General features: G+C 36.5%; 3 protein-coding genes across 5 annotated transcripts; 1 reads left to right on the forward strand and 2 right to left on the reverse strand.

Moving 5' to 3' along the window:
• Positions 1 to 497: 497 nt before the first annotated feature.
• LOC142162389 (uncharacterized) lies at positions 498 to 3,163 on the reverse strand. The gene is made up of 2 exons (XM_075218738.1): positions 3,044 to 3,163; positions 498 to 782 (listed from the first exon to the last, which is right to left on the reverse strand). The coding sequence occupies exons 1-2, from the start codon at positions 3,161 to 3,163 to the stop codon at positions 498 to 500; spliced, it is 405 nt and encodes a 134-aa protein (XP_075074839.1).
• LOC142161904 (uncharacterized) lies at positions 2,335 to 9,331 on the forward strand. 3 transcript variants are annotated; one of them, XM_075217949.1, is made up of 10 exons: positions 2,335 to 2,439; positions 2,535 to 2,610; positions 3,214 to 3,527; positions 3,616 to 3,726; positions 4,303 to 4,450; positions 5,635 to 5,724; positions 6,910 to 6,964; positions 7,660 to 7,782; positions 8,180 to 8,236; positions 8,578 to 9,331. In XM_075217949.1, the coding sequence occupies exons 3-10, from the start codon at positions 3,328 to 3,330 to the stop codon at positions 8,700 to 8,702; spliced, it is 909 nt and encodes a 302-aa protein (XP_075074050.1). In that variant the 5' UTR covers positions 2,335 to 2,439; positions 2,535 to 2,610; positions 3,214 to 3,327; the 3' UTR covers positions 8,703 to 9,331. The 3 variants fall into 3 exon arrangements, with proteins under 3 accessions (XP_075074050.1, XP_075074049.1, XP_075074048.1); XM_075217948.1 differs by having other exon boundaries at positions 2,336 to 2,439; positions 3,149 to 3,527; XM_075217947.1 differs by having other exon boundaries at positions 2,336 to 2,439; positions 3,179 to 3,527.
• Positions 9,332 to 11,553: 2,222 nt separating this feature from the next.
• Positions 11,554 to 13,929, reverse strand: LOC107813882 (UDP-glucuronate 4-epimerase 3-like). Its single transcript, XM_016639199.2, has one exon. The coding sequence runs from the start codon at positions 13,200 to 13,202 to the stop codon at positions 11,895 to 11,897; it is 1,308 nt and encodes a 435-aa protein (XP_016494685.2). The 5' UTR covers positions 13,203 to 13,929; the 3' UTR covers positions 11,554 to 11,894.
• Between the last annotated feature and the right edge of the window lie 299 nt (positions 13,930 to 14,228).

The raw sequence follows: 14,228 nt of genomic DNA on the forward strand, positions 1-14,228 counted from the left end.
ATGTGTTGATGATGATGCTTGTTGTAGTAGTTGACGTCCAGAAAAGTTGTCTCTAGCCTGAAAATGGTTGTGGGAGTAGTTGCGACAGACTCGGGCAAAGTGACCAAGACGATCACATGGTTGACATGTCAAATTGTTATCAGGCTGAGCAGAGTTCTTTCTAGATTTCCATGGTTGGCCTTGATTGGGTTAATTGTTGTTTGTTGTATTGATACACCTATGTTGGTGTTGTTTCGAGATTGCGCAATAGAGCATTGTGCGACAACATCAGTAATGAAATTTAAGAGAGAAGAGCGAATATCATGATGTTTCAAGAAAAGTTCATGATCAAGTAACTTCTCATACAACTCTTCATATGAGATAGTAGTATCTCGTGTCCGAATAGCTGCTGAAAATTCTTTGAATTTAGTTCCAAGACCAGTGATGATCTTCACAATAAGCTTCTCGTTGGTAACAGAAGCACCAACGGTAACAAGTTCATCACAAAGAGAGTGAACTTAATGCATATAGTCAGTGCCAGGCAGAGCATTCTTTGCAAGACAAGCTAAGCGATCACGTAGACTGAAAATGCGCATTTGGGATTTATTTGCATACACTATGTGAAGCGCATCCCAAGCAGCCTTTAAAGTGTTGGCTGAAGCAACGGATGCAGCAAGGGTAGAATCAACTAAAGCCAGGATGGCATTTTGAATTAGTTGATCCTGGTGAAACCAAGTTGGGTACGCAGGGTTGGTAACAGTTTCGTTGCTCGAGGAGATAGTTCGGCTAGGAGCAGGGTAGTTCTATTAAGATGGCCATACAGATTGTGGCCAAGCATAAACATCAACACCTGAGCCTTCCAAAGGGAAACATTGTGACTACCTACTAGCTTAATGGGAAGTTATGTGACAGAGTTAAACTGAACAATAGTGTTGTTCGTCGCATCAGAGTTGACAACATAAGCCATTTGAGTAGGATATGGATGGGAAAAGAAATTAGGATATGACTCGCAAGAGCTCCTTTAAGCTTCTAATACCATAAAACGTATAAGCTGCAGAATAATAAAGAAGCTCCTTGTATGAGCATAGTTACAACTAGAAAGATACATAAGGATAAGATGAGATATAAACCTAACAAACTTCTAGAATATAGGTTGACTGAAGGATACAAAAAGATACAAATAAACAAGTACAATATTTCCTATGTTAGCAGGACACTAGTCAAGAATCCTTTACACACAACACCTCCTCCACGCATAACATCAATTAGATCGTTCATCCACCCCTATCTCCACCATTACAAATAAAATCCCTTTCATTTTTTCAATTGCATCGCCACGCTGTGCAAATTGACTTGAATCCATACGAATTTGCTTAACAACTGCTCCTTCAATTTACAACATAATAACCACCATTTTTATTTTATATCTACTATATCTCATCTTGCTGCCATACTTAATTCATTGTCAATATCAACTTTAATTCACAAAAATGCACACATGAACAATATCGCCTTCATTTACCAAACCTGATATCCTTCACATCTTCTTATTTTTTCATTTCTCATACACAACTTAAAAGCTCCATTATCTTTTAGAATTTGAAAATTCTCACAACTTTTTGTTCTCTAAAATTGTTCACAAAAAGTTAAAAGATGACTTTGACAAAGCAACAAAGTCGATTTAACAATTGGTGAAAAAAAGTTTATGGGCATTTTGTCCAATTAGTATTAAAATAAACGAGAGTATGAAATTGGTGATGCATATTAATTCCGGTAGAATTGAGAACTTAAGCATATTTTGATGAATTTGTCGATATGAGTATGTTTGACTAATTGAAGTTTGCTAAAACTTTAGGAAATGAGGTTTTTTTTAGTGGTTTTCAGTGCAAAAATTGTAGCATTCGCCATGCCTTATTTTCGCTAGTAAATGTAATGCCAAAATTTTTAAACCTTGATTTATTCTAACTTGTTCAAATTTGCCAATGAATTATGCAAAACGATTGAGATTTTCCCTTGAACTATTTGTTAATGGTGGAGATTAATCTTTAATAATGGAACCTAGTCACTAAAGAAAAATTTAACCCATTTTTATACTGTAACAACAAAGATTGATCTAACAGCAATTAGACAAAACTTGATCATTTTGCATAAGTTTGGAGACAAATTTGTATCTTTTGCATTGAAATAATGGGCGAGTCTTTCTTTTTGTCACTATAAGAGGGTTCTTGAAAATCACAGAACATCAGGGTGTAATATGTAATTATCCTAAAAGATCCAAATTACAATTCAAAATATACCAAGGACTTCAATGCAAATAAAGAACCTATATATAGAAAACTCTAACCCTCCTTCAGTTGTTATTCTAGGGTTTCGCTGACAGAGCCAACCGGAGCGCGGCAGCCACTCTCACACCACCGTACGCCACCAAACAGCCACCATGGGTCGTATGCACAGTCGAGGGTTCGTTCATTATTACCTCCTGTTTAAGTATCACTTGTTCATGCCACATTGTACTGATTTTTGTATTTTGTCAATCTTTTTTTTGGGGTGCTTAGTAAGGGTATTTCAGCTTCAGCTCTTCTTCCATACAAGAGGACTCCACCAAGCTGGCTGAAAATCTCTGCTCCTGATGTAAGGAACTTTTTGCTTATTAAAAAACTTGAATTTTCCTTTTGTTCCTTTCCTACATATAATTTGATAACTAATAAAATGGGGAAGAAAAATATAGAGGTTGTAATGATACCTTGCCTGAATTCTAAATTTCTACATAATGACAGGAGTGAATCCTCTAAATACTAAAACCTGGATAAAGCAAAGTATTCATATAGCTGGTTGTTGATTTACTTATTTAATATTTGTTTAAAAAATTACGGAAATGCTGAATAGCTAGTTTCTTTTAATGATGATTATGTTATTAGTTGGGACCTAAATATGTGCGCATCTTTAGCTTGCGGGTGGGATTTCTAGGTCTAGGAGTGTTGTAAATTCATTTGAAATTTACTGAAGCACCGATATAAGGGATTAACTACTGGCCTTAGGAAATGTGACCTTTAGGATAAGTTACTGCTGCTTCTTTAATGCCTGTAGTTTCTACATGGATGCACGATGACAGATTTCCACTAACATTTGTGTAATCCTTTCTCCATGTTGTTTGAACGTGTGATTTCAGTTCACCATACCTCATGATATAACTTTTTAGGCTTTGGTCCATTGAGAGTTTCAAGTTTTATGTAGAGGAACGGTCTTTGAATTCAAAACGGTCAATAGAGGAACGCCATAAGAGAAATCTCAGAGAGCTAATTGGAGCTTTGACCCACTGACCCAATTGGTTTTCCCAGCTTATTCCATATGTTCACTTCTCGACTGACTACCTCCAGTTTGCGACTTGTACGTTGCCGCATCTTTTCTCTTCCTTCACCCCCTTTGACATCCTTCCTCTCCACTTCTCTGCTCTGTCGTTTCCCTGCTTTTACTTCTTCAATGGACAACACGGGTTTCCACAAACCTTCTTCATCCTCCTCCTCTGCCTTTGCTCATTCCAATCGAAGGTAATATGTTTTCTTCTTCTTTTTCTGAGTAATTCTCTGTAAAGTTTCAATCTTGAATTGGAAAATTATGGTTCTGAATCAATGGCAGCGGTGGTAGAGGAAGAGGGAGAGGATGGGACAATAACGAAAGATCAGGAGGCCGTGGCGGTGCTGCTGCCAGCTCCGGCAAAGATAAAATTGATGCTCTTGGGAGACTCTTGTACGTTTATCACTATGTATTTCTTCTTTCAGGCTTTTGGTATTGATTTTTTTGTTATGTGACGCCATGGTAGTAAATTAATCAACAAAAAGCCTCAATTCCAAATTAGTTGGGTGCGCTGTATGAATCATCTGTTTACATTTCCTCTATTCAGGTCAGGTGCCGATGATTTCAGTAATTCATGTAGATAGACTATCCTTCTTCTTGTGACATTTGATAGTACAAGCAGTCAATCAACAGAACAGTAATCCCAATTAGTTGGCTTTAGCTTTACGAATCCTCTCTAACCAGCAATGCTTTGTGAAACTCAGGGGGAGGGGAAAAGGAGTTAATAAAGGAAAAAAATAATACTTAGAAAATTTTGACTAGCTATGATGATCATTGGAAGTGATTAGTTCCAGGCTTCTAGGGATTAAGGGTATGTACATACTGTAGTGTTTGAAACTATAGTTCGTTAAGTACCAAGTGTCACTTGTTTTAAACTTTCTAAGTTCTCTTATCAAAAACCAAACTTTGCCTAAACCAAATATGATATTTCGAATATTCTGTAATGTTGTAACTGTTGTTTAAACTTAGGACACGCATTTTGCGGCACATGGCCTCTGAGCTAAACTTGAATATGAGGAATGATGGGTATGTGAAGGTGCAGGATCTTTTAAAGCTAAACTTAAAAACATTTGCCAATGTCCCATTGAGGTCACACACTGTTGATGATGTCAAAGAGGTTAGTTATGTGAAGCCTTGTGCTCCTTTAATTTGTTGCCTCCATTTCTTGTATGTGGTTGACGAAGGCCTCATTTGTTTTTTTAAGATTAAGACATCTGAATCTGAATACACATCTGAATATCAAGATGTGTATTACTATTAAGACATCTGAATTTGAATACACATCTGAATATATTAAGATGTGTATTAAGATCTGGATAGAAATAATTAAGACTGTTTGATTTTTAACATCTAAATGCATAAAATTTATCTTTATTTGAAAATTAATAAACATAAAATTCAAATGAAGTACTAACTAATCTAATATTCTATCAATAAAATATATAGTTTTTCTAAATATGATAGTTGTTGATGGTGATGGCTAACAGGTGAATGCCGACTAGAGGTGGTGGTTGGTGGTAGTTTTGGTTGATGATGGTGGTTCATGCTAGTAGCTAGTAGTGATTGGTAGTGGTGGCGATTATGATTGAGGATGGTGGTGATGGGTGGTTATAGCTAATAATTGGGGGTGGTAGTAGTAGTTGTGACTGAGGAAGGTGGTGGGTGGGTGGTGGTAGGTTATAATGATGGGCAGTGCCGGCTGTGGTTGTTGATGGTGATGGGGTGGTCAGTTGTGGTAGTTGAGGTGGATGAGTGTTGATTGTGGGTGAGAATGACAGTGGTCGGAATGGTGGGGATAGCAGGTGGTGATGGTCAATAATGATGGCGACTATAATTGAGGATGATGGTGGTGGTGGTGGGGTGGTGGAGTATAGTGGTAGTTGATAATGGTAGGCAATGGCAGCAATTAATAATGAATATGTGATAGCATCTTAATAAAATTAAGTCTCTGTTATAGATCTTAATCATACAGACCTATTCAGACCCGCTAAGTGGTTGTGAAGTAAAAAAACAAACACACTTAATGATTAAGATCTGATTAATTAAGATTCAGACTTTAAAAACAAACACACTTAATGTCTTTGATCTGGATGATTAAGATTCAGACATCCATTAAGTGCAAACAAATGAGGCCGAAAACTCTGATCTGTTTATTCCTTGGATTGCAAATGGTTCTCGAGTCAATTTAGTTGAAAAAGAGCTATACCTTCTGGTCCTAACTGGAAAACAAATGCTGGCTTTTCATTGAATGAACTTCCTTTCTTTCAGTTGGGTGAACTGGTTTTCGTTGTATTTTTATAGGCAGTACGGAACGATAACAAGCAAAGATTCGGCCTGTTGGAAGAGAATGGAGAGCTTCTGATACGTGCTAACCAGGGCCACACAGTAAAGGTACGTTCCCTCCTTAAAGTGGAATAATGTCATTTCCTTTTCTATTTCGAGCAGAACTATGTTGGAAATCAATAAATTAGGTCATTCAGAGGGAGGAGCCTCTGGTGGGTACTTCCAGTCTTCCACTATAGCTGGACAAATTCGTGGACTTTTGATGAATGAAGAGGTAAAGTCTCAATATGTTTGGGGATGAGAAGAGAAGGAGAAGGAGAATGAATACTGGAAAGTGAGAGATTAAACATGGATTTTCCTTCAATTCGTGCACTTTAGAAAGTGTGTTAGGGAAGTGCCTATAAGCATACTTCATTTAGTGCAAGCAATTACACCATTATTGTTCCTAATAATTTTGTATTACAAATGAAACACTATTATGAGATTCTCAGTGCATCCGTATCTTACTCATAAACTGCTACGCCTCAGTCCCAAATAAGTTGGGGCCAGCTATAAGATTCTCACTTATTGTGTTTTTTTTATTTAATTTATCTCAGGCCAACCTTATACAAAGTAAAAATTAATTCTCTGTATATTTTGTATTACAAATGGAACACTATTATAAAATTCTCAGTGCATCGGTATGTTACTCATGTTTCTAAAAATTCCAATTTCATCTTTTCGTTATTGAAAAGTATCTCATGATATGCAGACCCTTCTCATATGTGTTTTTCCCTTGTATGATAAACTAAAGTAATGGTATAGCAGAAATCCAACAGACTTCTGTGGCCCACAAGTTAGCAATGTCATCGTTAGTAGCTGAAAATATATTGTTCCAGTCGAGGAGACTCCAATGTTCTTTGTTGTTCTTCTTCTTTATTCTGAACAGGGTTGACATCAAAATTACTTTTGTATAAATAGATCCAGCTTCTTCTTCTCGTTTACTGAGTATGTCAAATATTTATTCTTTTTTTTTGCACAACTATGTACTGCTTCTTCTGTTCTTTTGAACATAGTTGATGTCCAAGTTTTTAGTTCTTTCTATTTTTTATGACTAGATTGGCGTTTATGTTTTTATTCTTGTAGAAACTTCAAATGACCAGCAGTTGTTTTTTTCAATGTCAACTATACTGTATTCATTTACAAAGTCTGACACTGCAAATGAAAATAACATATATGTGCCCTTTACCCAATATCAGTTCATAATCTTTGAGTTGGCAATTTTTTTCTCTGAGTTTTTATGTCTCTTAGCAGATAGTTGAAACTCAGAGCTTATTAAAACCGATCCTTTCAGCTGACGAAGTTCCAGGTAAAGTGAATTTTGTGCATTTAATAACACTTATAAATACCTTAGTTGGAATATTTCTCTTTTCATAGGAAAAATCACTCTTATTTGGAGTCTGTCTGGGCTACTATTTGAACTGTTTTATAAATTCTAAGCACCCGTTCAGCATCATGGGGGTGCGGGTTGATTGGTCATAGGGCTAAAAGGAATAAATTTGGATCTTGCACAATGTCAAACTGCCATGTATTCCTTCTATTGCAACTTAACTGTCAACAATTTTATATTGTTGATAATTTTCCCGAAAAGATCATGCTTTTCAATGTAGTAGCAAATACTAAAATCGGAGTAATTTTTTTTTGTATAAAGTGCTAAAATCTGAGTATTAATGTTAATAAATGTATAATGTATGAGTACAAAAATTCAGAGTTTCATTTTCAAATTCTCATTTTGTATATTGTAATGTCGACCAGAAAAGGGGTGATCCTGAACTCAATACATGTTTAATGTAAGTTCAGAAAACTCTTCAAGTTTCATTTTTAGGTTCTTGTTTTCCCAACATAAAAAAGGGTGGGTCTTGACCTCAATTCATTAATTGTGTCTATAAATTGAGATCACTTCCTCATCTCGTGCTGAACAATAATTTTTATATCAATGTCCCCTGGGTCTTACTTGAGAATTTTCTGTCTCTGGTGTCTTGATTTTCGTTTGTGGCAATGCAGTTTGTGTACATGGCACTTATAAGAAGAATTTGGAATCAATTTTGGAGCATGGACTCAAACGGATGAAAAGGTTACATGTTCATTTCTCATGTGGCTTGCCAACAGATGGGGAGGTAATTAGTGGTAAGATATCTCATAGGATCTTGTATCTGTTGCTATTATGTATTATCACAATTTATATTTCATTGTATTTTATGCTAATGTCATAAATCCACTTGCACCGATTACTGTTTCTCATGGCATGAATAATCCCTGTAACACACAAATTTCTCAACTGTACCATCAAAGATACAGTATTGATCTAGTAGAATCCCGACATGGTGCATTTCTAAGAATCATTTCCTGCGATTTCTTAATTGTTGTGCTTTCTGACCCATGTATAAACTTATGCATATCATTCTTTATCTTTGACCTTCTGTATCTTCCTCTACCAACAACAAACTCTTGATTTTAGACAGTTCACCTGAACTTCAATATACTTGGTTTCTTGGGTAACCGAATAATCTTTTTCTCTGACCAGGAATGAGGCGAGATGTTAATGTCCTCATATTTCTTGATGTGAGAAGAGCTTTGGAAGGTAACTGTTTCGATTTTTGAATTCTAGTCAAGTTTTTCTAAAGTATTATCATACTCCAATAAAATGGAATCGAATAAGGTATTAGTTAGAGACTGAACGTATTAGAACTTATAATGGGTTCTCAAGAAATAAGTAATATCTGCAGTGAGATGACAGGAAACGATATTCTAACTCTCTGTATTGAGAGTGAAGTCTTAGCTTATTTATATATTCTTTCTAGATTCAAAAACTAACCTTGAAATCACAAAGAGAACATATTCATAAGTTGATACTTGCGTGGAAGTGATGAAAATTCAAAAATTCTACTTTTCCCTGTTTCTCACTGCTATGCATTGCTTCAGATGGGATGAAGCTTTATATCTCAGACAACAGAGTTATCTTGACGGAGGGATTTGATGGTACCGTGCCTGTGAGGTATTTTGAGAAAGTAGAATCATGGCCAGATAGAAAACCTTTGCCTTTATAAATTGGAATATGTCACTTTTTTCCTTCATTCCCTTTTGCATCCTTCTTTCTTCTTACTCCCTTGCACTGCACCTACCCTCCACCCCCTGGAGAAAAAAGAACGAAAGAAATTTGTAGCAGGTCATAATGCTCTTTGTTCTTCGCTATTTTCCTTACTATTACCCACTTTTCCACCATGAGATTAAATCTTACTATCATTGTGATTTGATTACTAATTTTAATGTATTTCCCCCAAAAGGAAAAGAATGTTTAGTGAAATGAAGGTCTTGACGTCTGAGCAAACGAAGGTTAACTTCCCTTTTGCAAGAAGAAATGAAAGCTGATTTGTTGCACTTATTCTTTTCTATGTATTTCTGGAAGAACAAGTAGATCCTTTTAAATCAGATATGAGACTTAACTATGACTAGTTTGGTGATCAGACGCATCTGCATTGCAGCTTTGATATACAGTCAAACCTTTCTATAACAGTCTCCTTTGTTCCGAATATTTTTGGATGTTATAACGAATTGTTGTTATAGAGAACATATATTGTAATACAACATGAAATTTGGTTCCGAAAAAAAACTGGCTTTTATAGTGAAGTTTTGTTATATAAGGATGTTATAGAGGTTTGACTGTATTGTTATCAAATTCTTTTGGTTAACTCTGCTTGAAGCAGAAGCATATATGCAGCTTTCTATCCGCCAGACTGACATGGAATGTTTAATCTATGAAGTGGCTTGGCTTGCATGAATAACAATATTAAGTTGAAAACGTGTCATGGGTTTGGTTTATGAAATGGTTTCTCGAAAATTAAGTAATATCTGCAGTGCCTAACGCTCAAATGCATGTAAACATTGTGACAGAAGATTGCAGAAAAGAATAACTGGCAAAAAAAGCATCCTAGAAGTTGGTTCATTTATTGATTTTTTGGACAATGGAGATGTCCCTTGTTTACAATTTGGAAAATCGGTAATTAACGGGTCTGTTTCTCTCTATTTAATATTAATACTAGAGTTTGATCACAATAAGATTCTAATACCAGATTTTGTTCACAATAAATATTCCAACTCGTCTACGACAAACCTTGTGTTGTATAGCCTTTATACTACTGCACCAAAGTCAGGTTGGTTTATCGTGCATTGAGGGCAGGAAGGAAAGGGCTAGCAGTAGAATAATAATACCCACCGTCCCCATTCTGAGGGAAGAAAGAGAGTTACCAAAGTGTCTAAGATATCGTCAAATGAATAGGCCGCGAATCATGCAACAAAATGTGGCTACCAAGACACTAAAGCAGGGTTACGAAAGGATAATTCCATCTGTCAAAGGGAGAAGGTGTTGGGAATGTCAATAGTAGATAACAACGCAAAAAGAATTGTCGGTTAACAATTTTGCAGCAAACTGTCAAAATTGATCTTACAAGCGACTCCAAAATAAAAACATTATATGATACTACTAAGTACTATATATTTTACTCTGGCAGAAAAGAGGATTTACCATTTTATCATGTACACGGTTATGCTTGATATGCAAACTATTAAACCAAATCTTAATACATAGCATGATGTGCAAACTGAAAATAACAAGATTCATGACAACGCTACAGATGTCACAAATGCTATTCCAAACGTCTGAAAATTGGTAGAAAGGAAAAGAAATCCAAGGAAAGCTCTAGCTACAGACTCCAGAATTCCAAATGTTTGTAAATGCTCAGAAAAGAATGAAATTTGGGAAGAGCTTTCACTGTTAGTGCTCAACCTGAGATTTCCGTAAAGATATCTCATGAAATGAAATAGAATAAACAAAGTGCAGATGAACTCAGTTTCTCCCTATAAGAACTATAAACCTATAATACAACATAAACCTCATCAAACACCACATGTTCAGAGCCATTCAAGAGTATTTCAGCTTCTTCAACCTGAATCAGTGCCGCTATTATCCAAAAATCAATGAAACATGCATATTTGTAAAATAAGCACACTTACAAGTTAACAGAAGGTAGAGCTGCAAGTTGATCATACATGCTACTATGCCCTACTCTTTCGGAGGAAGAGTAAAAATAAGTTCTGACCGTTTTGAAAGGACCAGATATATAATGTGTAAGAGCCATCAAACAAGGTTTAGTACAATATAAACATAAGCAAGATTGTGAAAGTTAAATTTCCTATAGCACATATCTTGACGGTTTAGTGTTTGCGTGTTACTACTGAAGATTTTCCAAAAAGCAGAAGTTATTCTAGCTTGCAGACATAAAAATATAAAAGTACGTAGGAGGAGATGAAGGGCAAATTTTATCTCCTTGATCCTGTACTAGCTAGTTTTCTCGTTGAGCGTTAGGGAGTTGCAACCTCAAAGGGAAGTTGAGCGCTAGGGAGTTGCATACTCAAAAGGAAAGGAAAAACAGAAGCTGGATTTGGGGTTTCTCTTCTAGCTTCTAACAGCATGAAGATATCATTCTATAGTCTTCCGATTTCCCTACTTCATCCATTTTTACATATCTTGGAGTAACCTACCTCTTCTGAAATATACTACTTTTTAGTTTTAAATGGTGCTTCCTATTCTCTGCCCCCTTTTCCCATAAAGAAACTCTCTAACGAACAGGGAAAAGAACAATGGAAATAATCCTTCTAACGAAAAGGGAAAAGAACAATGGAAATAATCTATCTAACAAACAGGGAAAAGAACAATGGAAATAATCTTATTCTAATGAGTCTACATAAGCAGCTTCCAATAATAAACCACGAAATATAGAATCACAAAGTACATAATCCTATATTAACTGCCAAAATAAGAAATATACAACCTCAGCATTCATGTAAAAGCATGATCTCAGAAATGTCCTAACCAAATAAATCTATGGAAGAACACAAATGTGGAACTATCGTGTGCTATGTTTATTAGAATTTAACAAAAGATGATACATGTCCACTGTCCATCAATCAGCAGTGGTCTATCAGTCATGAATCCTAAATTGATAAAACTACAACAATTACATTCCAAAAGTAACAAAAGTTTGTTTCAGGTTCCATTTTGAAGCAACCAATGTGCATCCACCACAAGACTTCATCATCAGGGGATCTGATGTGCTTCATCATCAAGATATAGAAAGCAAGAAAGTAGGGCAGCAATCGGTGATGCTTTTAAAAACAATCATAAGAATCAAAATGAACAAGAATTGAATGGTAGGATCCTACCGCACAATCGAAAGAATGTATCACTGGGCACTCTTCTTTCCATTACCATAGTAATTGAGGTACCATCGAACAAATTTCTTCAATCCCGTCTGCAGATCGGTACTAGGCTTATATCCAAGCTCCCTCTGGGCCGAACTTATATTCGCATGAGTAAACTGCACATCCCCATTCCTTGGCAACTTCATCACCAATCTCTTAGCCTTCACCTTTAGCAACCTCTCCAAAATGCTGACAAGATCAGAAACCGGGACAGGGGATGTGTTCCCCAAATTAAACACCCGCAATTGAGCAGGGCCTTTCTTCTTCCCACCACTTCCAGTGCTCTTCTCCGCAGTATCCAATGCTGCCAAACAACCCTTCACTATATCATCTACGTAGGTAAAATCCCTAGCTACCGTGCCATGGTTAGCTGCCTCGAATATGGGAATCGACTTTCCCTTCAAGATATCCCTTGTGAAAAAGAAGTAAGCCATGTCTGGCCTACCCCATGGTCCGTAAACGGTGAAAAATCTCAATCCAGTTAATGAAAGCCCATATATATGATTATAGGTATGAGCAATTTCTTCACCAGCCTTTTTAGTAGCAGCATAAAGACTAGCAGGCTGATCTGTCCTATCCCTCTCTGAAAAGGGTACCTTAGTATTCAATCCATATACAGAACTAGAAGATGCCCATACAATAGCAGGTTGAGGATTGACACTTTTGCAAATTTCAAGTACATTAACAAGACCAGCAATATTACTATGAACATATGAGCCAGGATTTTCCATGGCATAACGTACACCTGCTTGTGCAGCCAAATGCATTACATGAGTAAATGGAACAATATCAAACAGTTTCTTCAAAAGGGTGGCATCATTGATGTCACCCTCAACAATGTACACACCCGTTCGTTCTAAGAGCGCTTGACGCGCTCTCTTGAGCGAGGGATCATAGTAATCATTGAAATTATCCAGACCCAAAACGCCATCTCCTCGGCGTTTAAGGGCAACAGAGACATGAGTTCCTACAAAACCAGCAGCACCAGTAACCAAGACAGAAATACCATTACGTGACCTTACTTTAGCTGAAGCCTTAATCCTTTTTTCCCAAGCTGGACCACCGTAGGAGCTGGTTCTGAGAGATCTTCTAGAGAGATCTGAAGAAACAGGGGATGAAGAAGCTGGTGATCTATAGAAGAACACAAAGATCAAACCCAAGAATACAAATGACCAAAATGTAAGCTTGGCTAAGGAAAAATGCACCCTTAGCCTATTGTAAGGAGACTTTTCCATCTTGAACTTTCCAGGGGTTGATGGGATACTGTCAATGTGCTTCATTTGGGACATTACAATGACACTTTTGCCAAATCTTGGAGATTTGAGCAATACCCACTTTGGGTATATCTTGTTTTCAAAGGAAATCACCAAATTTCCTTGGATTTTCTTGAAAAAAGCTTAGGGTTAGGGTTCGAAAGGATCTTTCCTTTAATTTTTTTTGGTTGTATTTTCCGTTGTAATGAAGGATTGGTTGTTGATAGTGGAAATGGAGATAAGAAAAAAGAAAAAGGGTGGCTATAGTGTTGGTGGTGATGAGGGTATGGAACTTTAGCGCTATATTTATGGGAATCTTCTGGTTTCTTGGAGGGACTGGTTGTTGTTGTTGGAACAAAATGGTAGTAGTAATTATTTTCTTTTTACTTTTTTAAAACTTTTGTGGAGTTTCTTTGGCTTTGGTTTAGACAGAAGTAAGATTAATGATTGATTAAGAAATGGGTGATTGGATGAGAGTGTGTGTGGTGGGAGTGTGGACTAATTGAGGAGGGAGAAGGAGAATATGGTTTGAACAATTTAAAAGGGAATAATGAGGATGGGAAGTGGACTAATAGAGAAGAGGTTGAGTTTAAGTGGGGTGGGTTAGGAGATCAAATACATAGTCAAACAAGACTGTAATTAATGAAAAGGATTAACCTCGGTATAAAAAGCTTTGAGTATAAAGTTAATGAACCCTATTTATCATTACAGTGCAAAAGCTGACAAATAACTGGTGACTATGTTGCTAAATTGGTAAGTAAAGTATATTTCTACTCCTTTTGGGAAGAGTTGGTTTTTGTCTTATTGAGGTTGAGGGGGGGGGGGGGGTATTAAAGCTGGGAGGTGAGAGGTGGGTGGTTATTGCATTGATTGGTGGGAAAAAAGGGCCTTGAAGTTAAGGCTTTATTTTTATAAAGTTATTAACTTTAAAACAGATTTTAATGAGGGGAGTTTCTTGATTTGGGGAAAAGCTCATTAAGGTTTTGGTGTTTCTGGAACTGTGAGTAAATTCGGGTGGTTTGTTGGTAATGCAGTGGATGAAAGTTTGTAGTTAATTATGAG

Source organism: Nicotiana tabacum, chromosome 7 (assembly GCF_000715075.1).
Source record: "Nicotiana tabacum cultivar K326 chromosome 7, ASM71507v2, whole genome shotgun sequence".
Lineage (NCBI taxonomy): Eukaryota > Viridiplantae > Streptophyta > Magnoliopsida > Solanales > Solanaceae > Nicotiana > Nicotiana tabacum.

Bases quoted from the DNA above. Each gene is read 5' to 3' on its own strand.
- LOC142162389 (XM_075218738.1), bottom strand. From the start codon at position 3,163: ATGAGGTATGGTGAACTGAAATCACACGTTCAAACAACATGGAGAAAG. The intron at 783-3,043 runs GTAACTTATCCT...CCATCTTAATAG, and splicing joins CAGGCATTAAAGAAGCAGCA to AACTACCCTGCTCCTAGCCG.
- LOC107813882 (XM_016639199.2), bottom strand. From the start codon at position 13,202: ATGTCCCAAATGAAGCACATTGACAGTATCCCATCAACCCCTGGAAAG.
- LOC142161904 (XM_075217949.1), top strand. From the start codon at position 3,328: ATGTTCACTTCTCGACTGACTACCTCCAGTTTGCGACTTGTACGTTGC. The intron at 3,727-4,302 runs GTACGTTTATCA...GTTTAAACTTAG, and splicing joins GATGCTCTTGGGAGACTCTT to GACACGCATTTTGCGGCACA. The intron at 6,965-7,659 runs GTAAAGTGAATT...GTGGCAATGCAG, and splicing joins TTCAGCTGACGAAGTTCCAG to TTTGTGTACATGGCACTTAT.